Genomic DNA, 14480 nt, shown 5'->3' with positions numbered 1-14480 from the left:
GTTAAAATATTTTTTTTTTCATTTTCAACTTTAAATTAGTCTATTGAAGTTCACGCATTGTCGCTTAGTCACGTTTGCCTTTCAAGCGTCGATATGTAATGTTGCAAGATTATTAACTGTTTAATGTACAAATAAGGATAACACCAATTGTGTTGAAAGATGAAGATGTCTGTATTCTGACAACTATTTTAGTATTTCGCTTCACAATGTGCCTCTACGAGAACAACAACATGCTATATAAGTTATAAGAGAAAATTTATCTATACAATTAGATTGTTGGTTTTTTGAGTGTAACATTAAAGTGCAATTTAGTCTTAAATAATAATGTTTAAAGCCTCGAGCTGTTAACGTAAATCGTTTACTAGCCGTTTATATTCTACAAAAGTATTAAAATATTACAAATTAAATTAAAATATATAAATATATATTTTTTCTGAAGCCGGTGTATGCGCGAATTGTTAAAAATTTTGATATGCGGTTAAACTGATGTACTGTATTACGTATTGCCTGACATTAGTTCAAAACATGTTGAAAGTGTATTAGAAGTTGATGAAAATTTATTAAATAAAAAAATATATTATATATTATGCGTAGAATTCACGAATTACAACGAATGCGATGTGACGGTTAATAGGAAATAAAGAAAAATGTTAAAGATGTTACTCGTTTATCAGTAATGGTTTACGTTTTTAATAAATAAACTTTAAGTATTAGGCCAGTTACCAACATAATATTAAACTATTAAGAACATGATATGTTCTCTTAGGATTTCACATTCCCTATTGCTGGCATAAAATAATGTTAATATTATAAGATTGTAATTAACAACGTGCACCCGACCACGCTGATGGTTTTTATATAAATAAATATAGCCATCAGTAGTTCATATTCCTACACAATTCCAACACTAATTGGGGAACACGCATAAAATTTTATTACTGAGATTGAAGTAATCCAAAAAAATATGAGTATGGACTTTGAACATCGCCCTATCGAGATCGGCCTACCCGCCCAGAACGTCACATGGAAATGTCGGAATCATAATAATATGTGTAAACAACACAATGAATGAAGTGTTTATGTTTTAGATGTTACCATTCATAAAAAAAAGTCCCGTTGCTATCGTGTTGCCAGTTCATATTCTTGTACACGGGTTCATTTATTTTCAAATTGTTTTTGTAATAATTTTTTTACTCGATTCCTGATAAATATTATTTTATTTATCGTTTGTATTTATTTTTGGGAAATAAAAATCCCTCTGATATTTATACGGTAATGATTAGATTAGAGGCATCGTTAAGGTTCGATTTATTCAAGTGTCATACTGAATCGTTGAATTTATATAAAACTTGACAAGTTACAAGACTTCGCGACTTTCTGTTATTGTCTGTACAACAAATAGAAGTTATTGTCATCATGGGGATGAGGTTCACCACAGATAAACTACTCGAGTTCAAATTGTTTTAGGATCTCGTTGTCGGGTGCATACAATAATTAAAAAGGACCTAAAAACAAACTAATTAGGAAAAATGTGTAGCTAAAATATATATAATAGTCGAATTTAAAATAAATAGTTTATTTTTAATTAAAATTAGATACTTCCTTTGGATGTAGGAACAAAGCTATGGCGCTCCGATTGATATTGTTATACCAAATAAAGCAAAATAACGGCATTGAATAATTTACAATTAACTTATGCATCTTTATCATGATGTATTTATATAATAAAAAAACATTTATGGGTATATGTACGTTTCACATAACAATGTTCTATTAATTATCTTCGATTCTCTATTTGTGGCTACTTTAGAAAATACGTTGAATATCACTATTTTATTGTTTTGTACATAACCATAGACATAGCTAATGTTTAATTTAAAAAAAATTTAATACAATGAAAAATTAAACCACTGAAATTGGAACTAAACAAACTTCTTATGTATGTTTGTATAAAAGTAAGGAATGTAATCATAAGGTAATTTAAAAACAAAGTATTATTGAATTTGGAATAAAAATACCGTTGGTAAATTTATATTAAAAATTTTTTACATGTATGAGTATGAGAGTAAAATGGGAAGATTGTTTAGGTTCGATTAATAGATGCTGTATTTACCAGTATTTCTTTTTTAAATGTCACTAGAACAACGTCCGAATGCAATTGTAGGGATTGATCATAGAGTTTACATGTGAAGGGTACGTCTAATAATTTAATTAGGTAGTAATTATATTTTCAATTAGTTGTTTGTGTAGCTTCAGTTGAACAGGTAGAGCATACTCGATTTATAATAGTTTTCGCCCAAAATTGCCCGAATATAGTTTAGCATACATTGTATTTCTTAACGAAACGGCAACTACCGTTATTATAACTTACAAATATGTATACCTATTCTTCCGTGTTAACTCACTCGAATAATGAAACGTTTCAAGTAAACTAACACGTCCCAGTGTCTATTGCTTTTGATATTATATTAGTTTGTAACTTTGTAATAAATAGTTTTTTTCTTTTTTACAAATCTTATTTAATTATTTTTGTTATTTATTAAAAGACAAAATCACAAATTGTGAGACCTGGTGTTTTCCCAGGACTAAGTGAGTTTTCTGTGTAAAAATGTACCTACTTTTTGCCATTTAGCGTTTTTAACTAGTAGGTAAACGTAAGTTGTGAAGATATTTTTAAATAAATACAACATACGGCATTGGCGTTTATTATTTTTGGTCCTCTCAAATAATTACTGGTCAGTGCGCATTGGAATCTATGAAGTGTAACGTCAATAAACTCTACGTAGCAGAACCACCTATGGTCTAATAGCTTAATAACATTTAACGCGAAATATTTCATGTATGATCAAGTTGAATTGTGGCAACAAACAACGTCAGTGCCTCAGTAACGTTCAAAGGGAAAGTGTTGTGTTACGGAACCGCGCGCGTCACTGTCCCCCGTTTTGTTTTAGCATATTTTTTTGTTGTTTCAAGGTGATCAACTGCTACCTATTGCCTATTTAGTTTTCTACACGAATTCCTTGCGCAATCGTCCTCTGTTTCTGATTAAATCGTGTTTTTCAACTGCAACGTCCTATACAATCGCCGTATGTATGTTCATTGTTTGGTATATTCACATATTAGCACATTATTAGAGTTTTAGTTGCTTAAAAATTGTATTTCCAGATGCGTATAATGCTGCTCATATTTTGCGGTGCCTTATTAATAGTGGTGCCATCTATGTGTCGTCCCTACGATCCCGAAGACAAAAGCTTAAAAGATGTCCTGCCATCTAGCGGACAGTTCGAAGCGTTTTATCCACGAGAAACACACGGCATACCAAACGGGTCGTCGAGACCTGCTCATGGACATGGTAGTTTCTACAACTACCGCAACCCGGCGCTGGTGGATGTGAAGAACGCGCCCGCCTACGGTTTTCGTTTCGATGGAATGCGAAGATTTAACTTTGACGAAGAGAATGATGATCAGGAAGAGTAAAAGTAGAATCTGTAAATGTAATAATAATGGTTTCATAATATTTTGCTTTTCCTGTTATGTAATATCCCCAATACAGCAGTAAATATTTTTGCACTATCAATCTAAATTAGGCCTTTCAAAAAAAAAATTGATTCGTAGTGTCAGTCTTTACTCAAGTATAGATTGTTTGTACCAAACTTAATAATAATGATATGTATTAAACTACCGAATTATTTATGAAAAAGATATTAAAGATCTTAAACCATGCTGCGTTTTTTTAATGATTTCACAAAAGAGTGTTTAAGTTGCAAAAAATAATCAAAGAAATAATAGTTTAAAAAAACTAAAAAAAAAACGCTTTTATTATCAAATAGGATTGTATTTATATTGATATGTATAGGCTATTATCAAAATAACCCTTCGACTCATATCTGTTCATAAAGTACTTATAACTACTGAATACTACTGATACCATGCACCCCACGCTTTTTTTACAATAAAATCATTTTTTTTACACTATTTTTAATTCAAATTTATTAAGATTTATTTTCTATTTTTTAGTTGGATCTTCTATAAAAGCGTTTTAAACTATTATTTATTTTTAATTTTTTAGTTAAATTTAAATTTTTGCAATTTTTTTTTTTAAATATTGAATTGTAATCGGTCCTTAATAAGTAAGTATGCTAAATTTCGAGTTAATCCGACGATTTGAAAGGGGTCAAGATCATGTTCAAAGATTCCGTTACTTACTAACATACATACGTCAGAAACTAATAAAAGCGTATTATTAATATACATACCCCTACTTATTTTCATGATGACCTTCTCAATTCGGACCTTCTTTTTTTTGTTTTAAATGCAAGCTACGAGTTTAATTTTATTGATCTCAAGACATAAACCGTGAATAATGCAGGATCTAATTAGAATTTTACAAAAAAGCGTAGATAGAATGGTAAAATGGAACGGAATTTAATTAATATTGAGAATATAATAAAAAAAAGTTATCTAGTAAATACATGGCACTTTCACGAAATGTAATGAGCTAAAACCTTTAATAATTAATTACCATAAGTTAACAAAAAGTATGGTTTGCCGTTAATGACGATTGTAATCTATCTATATCTATACTAATATATAAATCTACAGTGGTTTTTACGGATGTTCCGTTTTAACTACTGAACCATGCATCCGATTGACTTGTAACTTGGTATCCATGTAGAAAATATGTGTACTTAATGGATAGGCTAATATTTATATGAGTGTTGGACTCCCTACACCAGTTGCGGGGGCGTTAATGATGAGAATCTTTGCGGGAGTGAGGAATAATAATGTTAATTTTAAATGCCCAGCGTAGCGGATGGGTAAAGCTAGTTATTCTATAAAAGTCCCAGCTTTCGAGGCTGTATAACAATTTTTTTTAAATAAAGCAATATATATATCATACTAATGAAAATTTTACATGAGTGAAAAAAAAAAAAATTACATTAAGCATAACCATTTGGTTAACATAACACAATTAGTAGCAAAATCATTACTTCCTTAAGCTTCGTTAGCTTGAGTAATATGTAGTTATAAAAAATGTACTAATAATGATTTCAATCTAAACAATTTTACATTATCTTGTGTGTTCATTACGTAGAGTCCGACCGATTTATGATTTCATGCATGGAGAATCAGAAAAAGTCATCGCGCTGAAGCGTACTGATGCAAGTGCAACCAGTAATGGACTCGTCGGTGCAATTCGACACGAGTGTCAGCCGCATCCTTCCCTACTATTAGGGTGCACCGGAGCGCGAGCGCGGGCTACTCACCCGAACATCCTCTCAAAAAATTCATGTCAAAACACTTAAGCCGCTTCGGGAAAAAAGTGTGAAATTATCTTAAGTGGACAGTGTCTACGAAACTCCTATTTAAAATCGGGCTAATGTAACGGTACCTCTTAGTAAAGATAGGAGTGTAGATAAGTTAATAAGATTATTATTATACATCATGTTGAGGTCGGAGACCGGCTTTTAAAGGCGGAATGTTTCTGAAACGGTGTATAAAAAACGACTGGTCTCCAGGGATCGGTCATTCCGCGCCCGAAGTAGGTGCACGCATCTTCGTTCCCAAAATAACTGAGGCTTTTTTTGTGTTAAGGCTTCTTAATCCTTAAGTCGGCTTCGAGCACCAGTATTGGGATAAGGCCCGCAGGTGCCGAACGTGGAAGCCGTTGTTTTGTTTAGTTCTTCTCATTACTGCAACTTGACCAGTGAAATGCATCCGGATATTAACAGAATGGTGAGTTGAATTATGAGCTTTGCGTTTTACTTAATGCGAATTTATATCCTTAAATAAGCATTGTTTCTCGGATTGCATTTTAAAATTATATACTGTATTTTTAATAATAAAAATAATAATAAAAATTTAATTTTATATAGTTCAGAAAACGAGTTTACATAGGCTGACTCAATACTGTAAACATTTTGTCTCAAACTTAATTTCGCTCCATGAAATTAAGAACTTAATGAATTGAATAACTAAATATTAATATTAATATATAACATATAAACTTACTTGATATTAGACGTATACTTATTTTAGATTCAAGCTCATACAGATATTTATTTAATTTTAATATTATTTCATTAAGTAGTTTTTCAGTTGAGATCCATATTCAAAATCAATCAAGAATCACTCATATATAATTTTAATAAAATTTAATATTCTTTAGTTTTATATTTTAATTTCGAAATTTAAAAAAAAACTTCGAACTGACTCTTAAACACATCGTGTATCATAGTGCATACTAGTTCAAGTTAGCGTCAAAATAAATGAACGAACAAAATATTAGTTAATTAATTACCAATGCGGTCCAACATGTTCCTATATTTTCTGTCTTTTTGCGTGTTGTTTTCCAGGTTAAGGCAAGTCTTAGAAACCATTATTAATTTTGACAAACATTCCATTCATGTTATTGAGTATGTTTAACAATATAAAATAGTTTGTTGTTAAATTCAAATGGTACATAAAAATTCCCTAATGATACATAAAAATCAATCGTTTAAGTTAAATCTCGTGAAATTGTCATTGAATCAATACCGGTCTGTATAAAAGCCGAATAGATAATGCGTTTATCACTTAACATGTTTACATTGATCGTGCTCAGCGATTTGTCTATTGTTGGACAAACTTTCAATTTAATAGTCAATAACAAGGTTCAATGGTTACCTGATGAGAACAGATGCAGTGCAAGTCATCCCTTTGTTGCTCGTTGTCAGTTTTTTGTTAACCGCCGAGATCTAACGCCCAGCTATGCATTGAGTTTAATGGACATATCAACACAAATTGAAAGTGTTTTGAGTGTTATCTCATTCATAGTGTTATTTCAGATGCAATGACAAGCCGTTTTTTATATTTTTAAAGCATTCGTACTTCTTATTATTACTACAGTACTATTCTGGTAATTGAGAATGTGTTGTCTCGTCTAGTATTTTGAATGTCATTGACCGAATTGAAGACCCATGAAAGAAAACATTTATGGGCCGGGACTAGCGTAGCATTTAACGATTATCCACGGGTCGCTCCAAATTACTTTGTAATGTTTCCGTCTAGCAAATTATTGGATTTTTTATGTTATTGAAAAAAAAGCTAACTTAAGCTCTGATGTAATCTGATTCATGTAGCGTGTGAATGGATAAGATTAAAGTGATATACGAATGATTAGAGTAGATTATTCTTTATTGCACAACAAAACATAAATATGAATTACAAATCAATCAGAAAACAAGAGGCCAACATAGGCAAACTTATTTCTAAAAGCGATCTATTCCTGACCACAATTAACAGTATCAAAAAAGCTATGAAAACAATCATAGCAAAGCCAGATTTTTTGAAATCGCTTTGTTCAAAAAGTCTTTGATGTTTATAAAAAGTTAAAAAACGTATAATTAAATCTTCAACATGGTCCAATCGTGATGAAGATGTTTTATGTTAACGACATACATACGTATCTAATTACAGTCTCGAAAGCGGGTTGTGATTGACAAGACTTGACCAACCTCTTAAAAAGATAATTATTAGATAGAATTGTCTTGAAAAATATAAGTAGGCTAGTTATGGATATCCTTTTAATGGGTCTGTTTATTGTATAGGTCTAGACATAGCTCGCCTCTAAACTATGTTTCTCAGGCTTTTTGGAATATAAAATTTAAAAAAAGAATAGTGTCATGAAACTGTATCTTAATAATTTGAACTTTTTAACTTGTATATCAATCACATGTCATTTTAACTTACCCGATTTCAATAAAACACACAGAAGCTTCTGTGCGAATTATTTGTTTACTATAAATCCTTCTGTTTTATGTAATGGTTAAATAAATAATATTCTAATATCAAAAGTTCAGGCACGACGAATTCACTGATTTTGTACGGAAGTATTTTTCTGTTAATCCAATAACATTGTATGTATAATGCAATGCATTAGAAACGTTAATGTTAAAATTGTTGTATGCAGAATGCTTTGCTGTGCTGTAGTTTTTTTTTTCCAAGTCTATTGTCGCCGTTCTCCATTGCTATTGTTTTATTTTGCCTCCGTTCGCGCGCTATGTTCAGATCTGGAAATGTAAGTGGAGTATATTTGCAGATGTTCTTCCTCGTGAGCGTCGGCCTTGTTGCATCATCCGAGGCTTTCTTCCTGAAGTGGGGCTCGGAACCTTCGTAAGTACTTGTTGTCGCAAATTCTAGACTGTTCCTATTCATATCAAACATAAAAAACAAAAGTTTCAAATGATGCTTAATTATAGATACCTCAATGATTTGTTATTCGAACAGACAACCAACACAACAGAAGACATGGCTGCAACCGATGTCACCTAATATTTCGCCGGCCATCCGCTACCAATATACGTACACGCCTTATGACTCGCGCAAGATGTATCAGATGCAAGCACCACAATACCAACCTGAGCTTCAGATGCAGCAGAGCATGGCACCTATCCCCATTAGTATTCCGGCCGGTGCAAGCCTGACGCCTGTCTCTTTGCAACACGTTCAACTTGTGCCCTGCATGTGCCCAGTAGCTCCTGAAGAGGCGGAGAAGCTGCAAGAACAAAGCGGCCCCGGTCCGTACGTAGCACAAACCTACACGCCCGCGTCATACCCTGTGGCACAGCAAGTTCCCGTCGCACAAGATAGCTCGAAGACAACGAACAAACAATAGCCTCAAAATTCCCACCAATGGTTCTACCTTTTTATGTGTAATTTATTTCATTTCATTACTAATAGTTCACATCAGCAGCATGTAAGTGAAAACCGCTAATGCATCTCTTTGTAAACATGGAATTAGTTCGTAAAAAGAGTTCATTGTCGCTATTATGTTACGCGAGAGTCATACAAATTGTTTAATTGGCGTAGGTTAGATATGTCGTGGAATAATAAAACTAGATTTAAGATTTCAGTCCATTCATAATTTATATATGAGTCGTCTATTATCAAAGGTGGCAATCTCTGCATTTGGACAAAAAAAAATTATTGATATGTCAATACAGATTGATTTGAATATAATCGTCTCCTTCAAAGAATACGGTTCAAAACCTGCATTAAATAAAGGTTAATACTTAACCTCTTATTTATCTAAGTGTCGTTCAGAAGAGTTTTGTGACTGCCAATGGAATACAAAGTCAATAATTCGTTTTTCTGATTTACCAATAATTGTCCAAAAGTCACATTGCCGGCTTTGATAATAGTCGACTCATATATACATAATTTTGAAGACTGATTTGTAATGAGACTGGATACATTTAATATAAGATTGATTGAGATATGTTTTTATTATTAATCAAACCTTTTAATTTATATGACAAATTTCCCATCCAGAGGCCGATTACTTTCGTCTTCATAACTAGCTACCTACGGTGTCTTCCAAATTATTATTTTTATAGAACATTTAGTTGTTTATGTCACTCCCCTGCCCACAACCTGTCCTTCAAAATAATTATGCGCATCAGCTGTTTCATTGTTGCGTAAAATATGAACAACAACAACAACAAAACGACCACTTTTAATTCTTATAATAATGGTATCATATTTTCCAATATGCCGCCCTATTATCACAACAACTCAAAAATGAACGTTAGCTTATAAGTTTTATCGGTTACAGTTCAATACTCGTAATAACTTGCTGGATCTATTTTTTTTTACAAGAATATTAACTAACTGCTTTCTATGCACCGTACACGCCACAGTTAACAACTAAATTATTTGTTCGGTACAACTTCAAAATTGGAAAATTGTAATAATACGTAAGTGATATACATAATTGAGGCGTTCATTATATGTCGTAATATTTCGTAGCAATTGTTCGCTTCGTAAATGGGTGTTTTGTTTGATACGCGCCTTCACTTGAACGCAGTGCGTGCCGAGTCTGCACTCGGAAACATTGGAAGTTAAGTTACGTAAACACTTTCATTCTGTTTTCGATACCAATCAGCAGATACCATTCATCGGGTTATTATAATAAGCAGGCTTCTATTTTCACGCTCTATTGATTCGTTTTATGAGATATAAGTGGCAATGTAATTATTTGGTTAGAGGCCAGTCTACTTTAAATTGCAGATTAAACAGCAATTCAATTTCAACTTTTTTTTTAATTTCGCGACCGTGGTTGAGTTCTTTTATATTTATTAGTATATAAAATATTAATTCAACTCAGTAAGGCAAAAGAAACCCCCACCAAAGCTAGAATTGTTCTCTTTCATAGAAACGCAAAAACGATATCGAATTACCGACATGTTCCTGTCCTTTTTAATGTCTGAAATTTTAGTTTATCCTCATATTTACAACTAAGTAACTTTTTTCCCCTACTTATTCGCTGGTTGCCTGGTAGCTACGCTCTGGGTGGTGGTAGGTAAGGTTACGCGGCTCAGCCTGGAAGGGTTTGCTAATTGGCACTAGCAACAGCAGTGCTTCGCAGAATCCACCACCGGATCGGAATCGCAAGTAACTTCCCATTTCAGGAGGGCTTCATGACTAAAACGTCTTTATGGAATTTTCGATGACGACAAAGATCATATCGTTTTCGACCAGCAAAATGCATACACGGATTGACCGATGCGCTATATTTCTACAACGGAACCTCTAAGTTTGTTAAATAATAATTCAATTAGTTAAGCTGAAAACTTTTACATATTTAGCGATTCCCTTCCTATTTCCAGAAATAATTTGCCTATTTGCCTATTTCTGCCGTGAAGCAGTAATGCGTTTCGGTTTGAGGGGTGGGGCAGCCGTTATAACTATACTTGAGACCTTAGAACTTATATCTCAAGGTGGGTGGCGCATTTACGTTGTGGATGTCTATGGGCTCCAGTAACCACTTAACACCAGATGGGCTGTGAGCTCGTCCACCCATCTAAGCAATAAAAATAAATTAATTAATAAATGTTTATTAAAACTCAACCTCTCATTACTGCTTAGTAGGTTTATTATTTTCTTTCATTTTTAAATCTTTGTTTTTTGTTTTATTCAATGCAGGCTGAGATTGTCCTTTACAAGAGTTACAGTTATCAACTGTATTAATATTAAGTATGTAATTTTATAATTTAAAAATTATAAATAAATAAACTAATTTTATAGTCAAATATGAAATGGCAATCGTGTTGAGAATGAAACCTACATTTCCAGACCACTATTGTCAAGGAGAATTTGTAAGTAATCAATATACTTTCCTAATTTTGACATTAGAACGATATCATCATAGATAATAAATAAATAAAACTGTCCAAAGATATAAAGTTACTGTTTTAGTTGTCAGGTGGATAAGTTAAAAAATAAAATAAAATAAGAGGTTCTACGTAATTATAAACTAGCGTCAATAATGTTATCGTGTGTGATTGTATAGAAACTTTTTGTGTCAAGTAATTTAAATTACAATAAGCACAATGCCGTAAGAGTTTTAGATTTTTCGTTATGTTTTCAAAAACAATCAAAGATGTTGAGTGGATAGATTCAGGTAGTTACTAGAAAAAACGCTATTGTTTCTAACAGCTACTATGGAAACGAAATGATAATTTAAGAGACATATACTGCATAATATTACTATGCTTTTTAAAGCAAGAACGATCTTGAGTATCCAGGATTTACAAGACAAAATTAACCAACTTCATGTCTACTATCTGCCAATGAACTTAAATCCATCCTATGAACGACTTAAAGTCAGCGCTATGAATAAAATCGAACAAATTTTACATGAAAGTACTAGAAAAAATTTACAAGAAGTTGATTTTGAAGAACTGCTGCTTTGTGTTTTGACTATTTTATATTTCTTTGGCATGAGATTGAAAATTAATAATCTCAAATCACGTAACTGGAATTGGTGCCTTAAGCGTAATTTTATTAGGGCTGAAACAGTTTTCCAAGACACTATAAACAATTTAAGCCCAGAACGAAGTGAAATCACCATCAAAATAACCTTTAAATTTTTAAGTAACGTCGACTTATGGCAGTTTGAAAGTTTCGTTGTACAAATTTTGGAAGTAATTCTTTACTACAACAACGGACAAACAACAATTTTTAATTTAATGCTATCAGATATTCAAAGTACTTTGTTTTCCGATGTAAAATCAGCCCGGCACCGAATACGGGTCTTATATGATCTGCTGAAAAGTGAAAATTGGATAATTGAGAAACAATATCTGCTACCGTTTGTATCCCGGCTTTTAGAGCTTTTTTCCTACAGTATCGAAAAGAACGACTTAAAATTGTCGGCTTACGGCTTTCTGCGAAAGGGATTCGAAGTTTGCTTACGCAGAATTTTTGAGAGAGTCGAGAATCACTATCGGATATTCATAATAACTACAATGCTAAATTGGTTTTCGGTGGTAAATTTAAACAGTGACCACGTGCTTGAGTTTTCGTCACTATTGGATCGTGCCGCAGAACTTTACACTGTAGAAAGTTACACAGAGAGTTTTGGTGAGGGTGTTTTTGAACAGGTTCTAGTTAATTTCGTTGCTTCCAGAAATACGTTGCACTCTTTTATCGGGTGCCGTCTTTTACAGAGATTTCTAGACAGACAGCGTAACGCAGCGTTGCTAATGGTGCCCACTATTTACTATGAATTTTCGCAAGTTAGTTTTTTTATGGTATAAAATAAATGTTGTTATTTTACATAATTGTACCCTCAGCCTTGATAATACTATATAAAAATTTGTTTGTACACCCACAGGCCCAGTTGAGACTTGGATCTTATGAAAGCTGTGACAAAACATTCTTCCGGCATTATAGAGATAAAATTCACGAACATTGTCTAGTGGCCGTTAAAACGCATTGCCACAACATATCTAATTTAAAGGTCATATTTGCTATAATTTGCTCAATAGTATTGGAAGTACCTTGTGGATTGACAGCCGCAATGGCAGCCTGTTTATGTATGGAAATCCAAGATTATGCCCTCAACGAAGAAAATTTAGTTGCGTCAAGCCGTTATTGGATGCACGCAATAGTGATTTCAGTGATGTCGCTTATCTGCTGGGTTCATAAAGCTTCGGTGCTTTATCGTTACGTAAATCAAGTTATTTCAAGAAGAGCAAAAGAGGCACCGCATCTCAATCCGCCTCTAATGCAATCTTACAAAATTGGCCATGGTCATGTCACTTGGAATAAACCTACACTTTTTTTTGAAGATTGGGAAATGCGTTTTGGCTTATGGAAGCACTTTAAAGATGCCCAGGTACCGTTTTTTTCTTTTTTTATATTCATTGTATATGATTGTATCTCAAACATAAAAATACAACATATTTAATTAAATCTATTATTTATTTTCAGCCGATTACAGGAAATAAAGCTTAAAAATGTAGCAGAAAAACACCCATAATGGATTTATCACAGTAATAATTGAGATTATGAACATCCTTCTTTACAGATGAAAGGAAAGTCTCGAATTTTGACAACGAAATTAATTACAAGTGAAAATGTATCGTGCTATTTTTTTAGTAATTATCTGTGAGACATGATAATAAATCCTTTTTTTTATTATTCCCCAACTAGTTAAATAATATTATAGGCGTAGAATATGTATGTGCGTTTCTAATTATATTATAGAATTCTTGGAATTGGTATTGAATGCAGTTTTATTTGTTACGGCTTCACGAACAGGCAACTTATTCATAATTTTTTTATTTATTGCTTAGATTTCTTTTTTATGGCTTAGATAGGTGGACGAGCTCACAGCCCACCTGGTGTTAAGTTTACTGGAGCCCATGGACATCTTCAACGTAAATGCGCCACCCACCTTGAGATATAAGTTCTAAGATCTCAGTATAGTTACAACGGCTGCCCCACCCTTCAAACCGAAACGCATTACTGCTTCACGGCAGAAATGGGCAGGGCGGTGGTACCTACCCGCGCGGACTCACAAGAGGTCCTATCACCAGTAAAAAAGTAAGATGGTTGGACGAACTCACAGCCCTCCTGGTGTTAAGTAGTTACCGGAACCCACAGATATCAATAACGTAAATGCCGCTACCCACGTTGAGAAATAAGTTCTAAGGTCTCAATATAGTACAATTAGTAGAAATACGCAACACAACTTTTTGCTATAAAAAAACTCGATACATATTTTTTTTTCGAAATAAGTTAACACAGTCACAGATGATGCACGTAAGAATTTACATGTTTACAATACATAACGAAGTTTGGCGAGATTTTCTCTTTTTTATTTATTGCTTAGATGGTTGGACGAGCTCACAGCCCACCTGATGTTAAGTGATTACTAGAGCCCATAGGCCGCCACCCACCTTGAGATATGAGTTCTAAGCTCTCAGTATAGTTACAACGGCTGCCCCACCCTTCAAACCGAAACGCATTACTGCTTCACGGCAGAAATAGGCGGGGTGGTGATGCCTACCCGTGCGGATTCACAAGAGGTCCTATCATCACAAATTTTAAAAAAATATTATTCTCTTGCTTTCATCTAGCAAATCATATTTTACAAATTCAGATTTAGACAATATATTATTACGTTAAGGATTGAAGTATTTAATTATAAT

At 33.1% G+C, this 14480-nt stretch overlaps 3 protein-coding genes across 5 annotated transcripts; all 3 read left to right on the top strand.

Moving 5' to 3' along the window:
- Positions 1 to 2734: 2734 nt before the first annotated feature.
- Positions 2735 to 3722, top strand: LOC149503496 (uncharacterized). Of its 3 annotated transcripts, none has more exons than XM_089728778.1 (2): positions 2735 to 3086; positions 3166 to 3722. In XM_089728778.1, the coding sequence occupies exon 2, from the start codon at positions 3166 to 3168 to the stop codon at positions 3475 to 3477; it is 312 nt and encodes a 103-aa protein (XP_089584904.1). In that variant the 5' UTR covers positions 2735 to 3086; the 3' UTR covers positions 3478 to 3722. The 3 variants fall into 3 exon arrangements, with proteins under 3 accessions (XP_089584904.1, XP_089584920.1, XP_089584910.1); XM_089728794.1 differs by having other exon boundaries at positions 2735 to 2973; positions 3166 to 3618; XM_089728784.1 differs by having other exon boundaries at positions 2956 to 3090.
- Positions 3723 to 5518: 1796 nt separating this feature from the next.
- LOC149503495 (uncharacterized) lies at positions 5519 to 10072 on the top strand. The gene is made up of 3 exons (XM_089728757.1): positions 5519 to 5736; positions 8081 to 8154; positions 8269 to 10072. The coding sequence occupies exons 1-3, from the start codon at positions 5713 to 5715 to the stop codon at positions 8654 to 8656; spliced, it is 486 nt and encodes a 161-aa protein (XP_089584883.1). The 5' UTR covers positions 5519 to 5712; the 3' UTR covers positions 8657 to 10072.
- Positions 10073 to 11378: 1306 nt separating this feature from the next.
- On the top strand, positions 11379 to 13408 carry LOC149503494 (uncharacterized). Its single transcript, XM_089736663.1, has 3 exons — positions 11379 to 12560; positions 12659 to 13162; positions 13258 to 13408. Exons 1-3 carry the CDS (start codon positions 11532 to 11534, stop codon positions 13279 to 13281), a joined length of 1557 nt encoding a protein of 518 aa, XP_089592789.1. The 5' UTR covers positions 11379 to 11531; the 3' UTR covers positions 13282 to 13408.
- Positions 13409 to 14480: the final 1072 nt, after the last annotated feature.

Source organism: Bombyx mandarina, chromosome 01 (genome assembly GCF_030267445.1).
Source record: "Bombyx mandarina strain Sakado chromosome 01, ASM3026744v2".
NCBI lineage: Eukaryota > Metazoa > Arthropoda > Insecta > Lepidoptera > Bombycidae > Bombyx > Bombyx mandarina.
The sequence above is the reverse complement of the archived record's forward strand: the minus strand, read 5'-3'. Positions and strand labels throughout refer to the sequence as shown.

Excerpts from the sequence above, each read along its gene's own strand:
- LOC149503496 (XM_089728794.1), top strand. The coding sequence starts at position 2,842 with ATGATCAAGTTGAATTGTGGCAACAAACAACGTCAGTGCCTCAGTAAC. Across the intron at positions 2,974-3,165 it reads TATTTTTTTGTTGTTTCAAG|ATGCGTATAATGCTGCTCAT; the intron begins GTGATCAACTGC and ends TTGTATTTCCAG.
- LOC149503495 (XM_089728757.1), top strand. The coding sequence starts at position 5,713 with ATGCATCCGGATATTAACAGAATG. Across the intron at positions 5,737-8,080 it reads ATCCGGATATTAACAGAATG|ATGTTCTTCCTCGTGAGCGT; the intron begins GTGAGTTGAATT and ends GTATATTTGCAG. Across the intron at positions 8,155-8,268 it reads AAGTGGGGCTCGGAACCTTC|ACAACCAACACAACAGAAGA; the intron begins GTAAGTACTTGT and ends TTATTCGAACAG.
- LOC149503494 (XM_089736663.1), top strand. The coding sequence starts at position 11,532 with ATGCTTTTTAAAGCAAGAACGATCTTGAGTATCCAGGATTTACAAGAC. Across the intron at positions 12,561-12,658 it reads TTTACTATGAATTTTCGCAA|GCCCAGTTGAGACTTGGATC; the intron begins GTTAGTTTTTTT and ends GTACACCCACAG. Across the intron at positions 13,163-13,257 it reads AGCACTTTAAAGATGCCCAG|CCGATTACAGGAAATAAAGC; the intron begins GTACCGTTTTTT and ends ATTTATTTTCAG.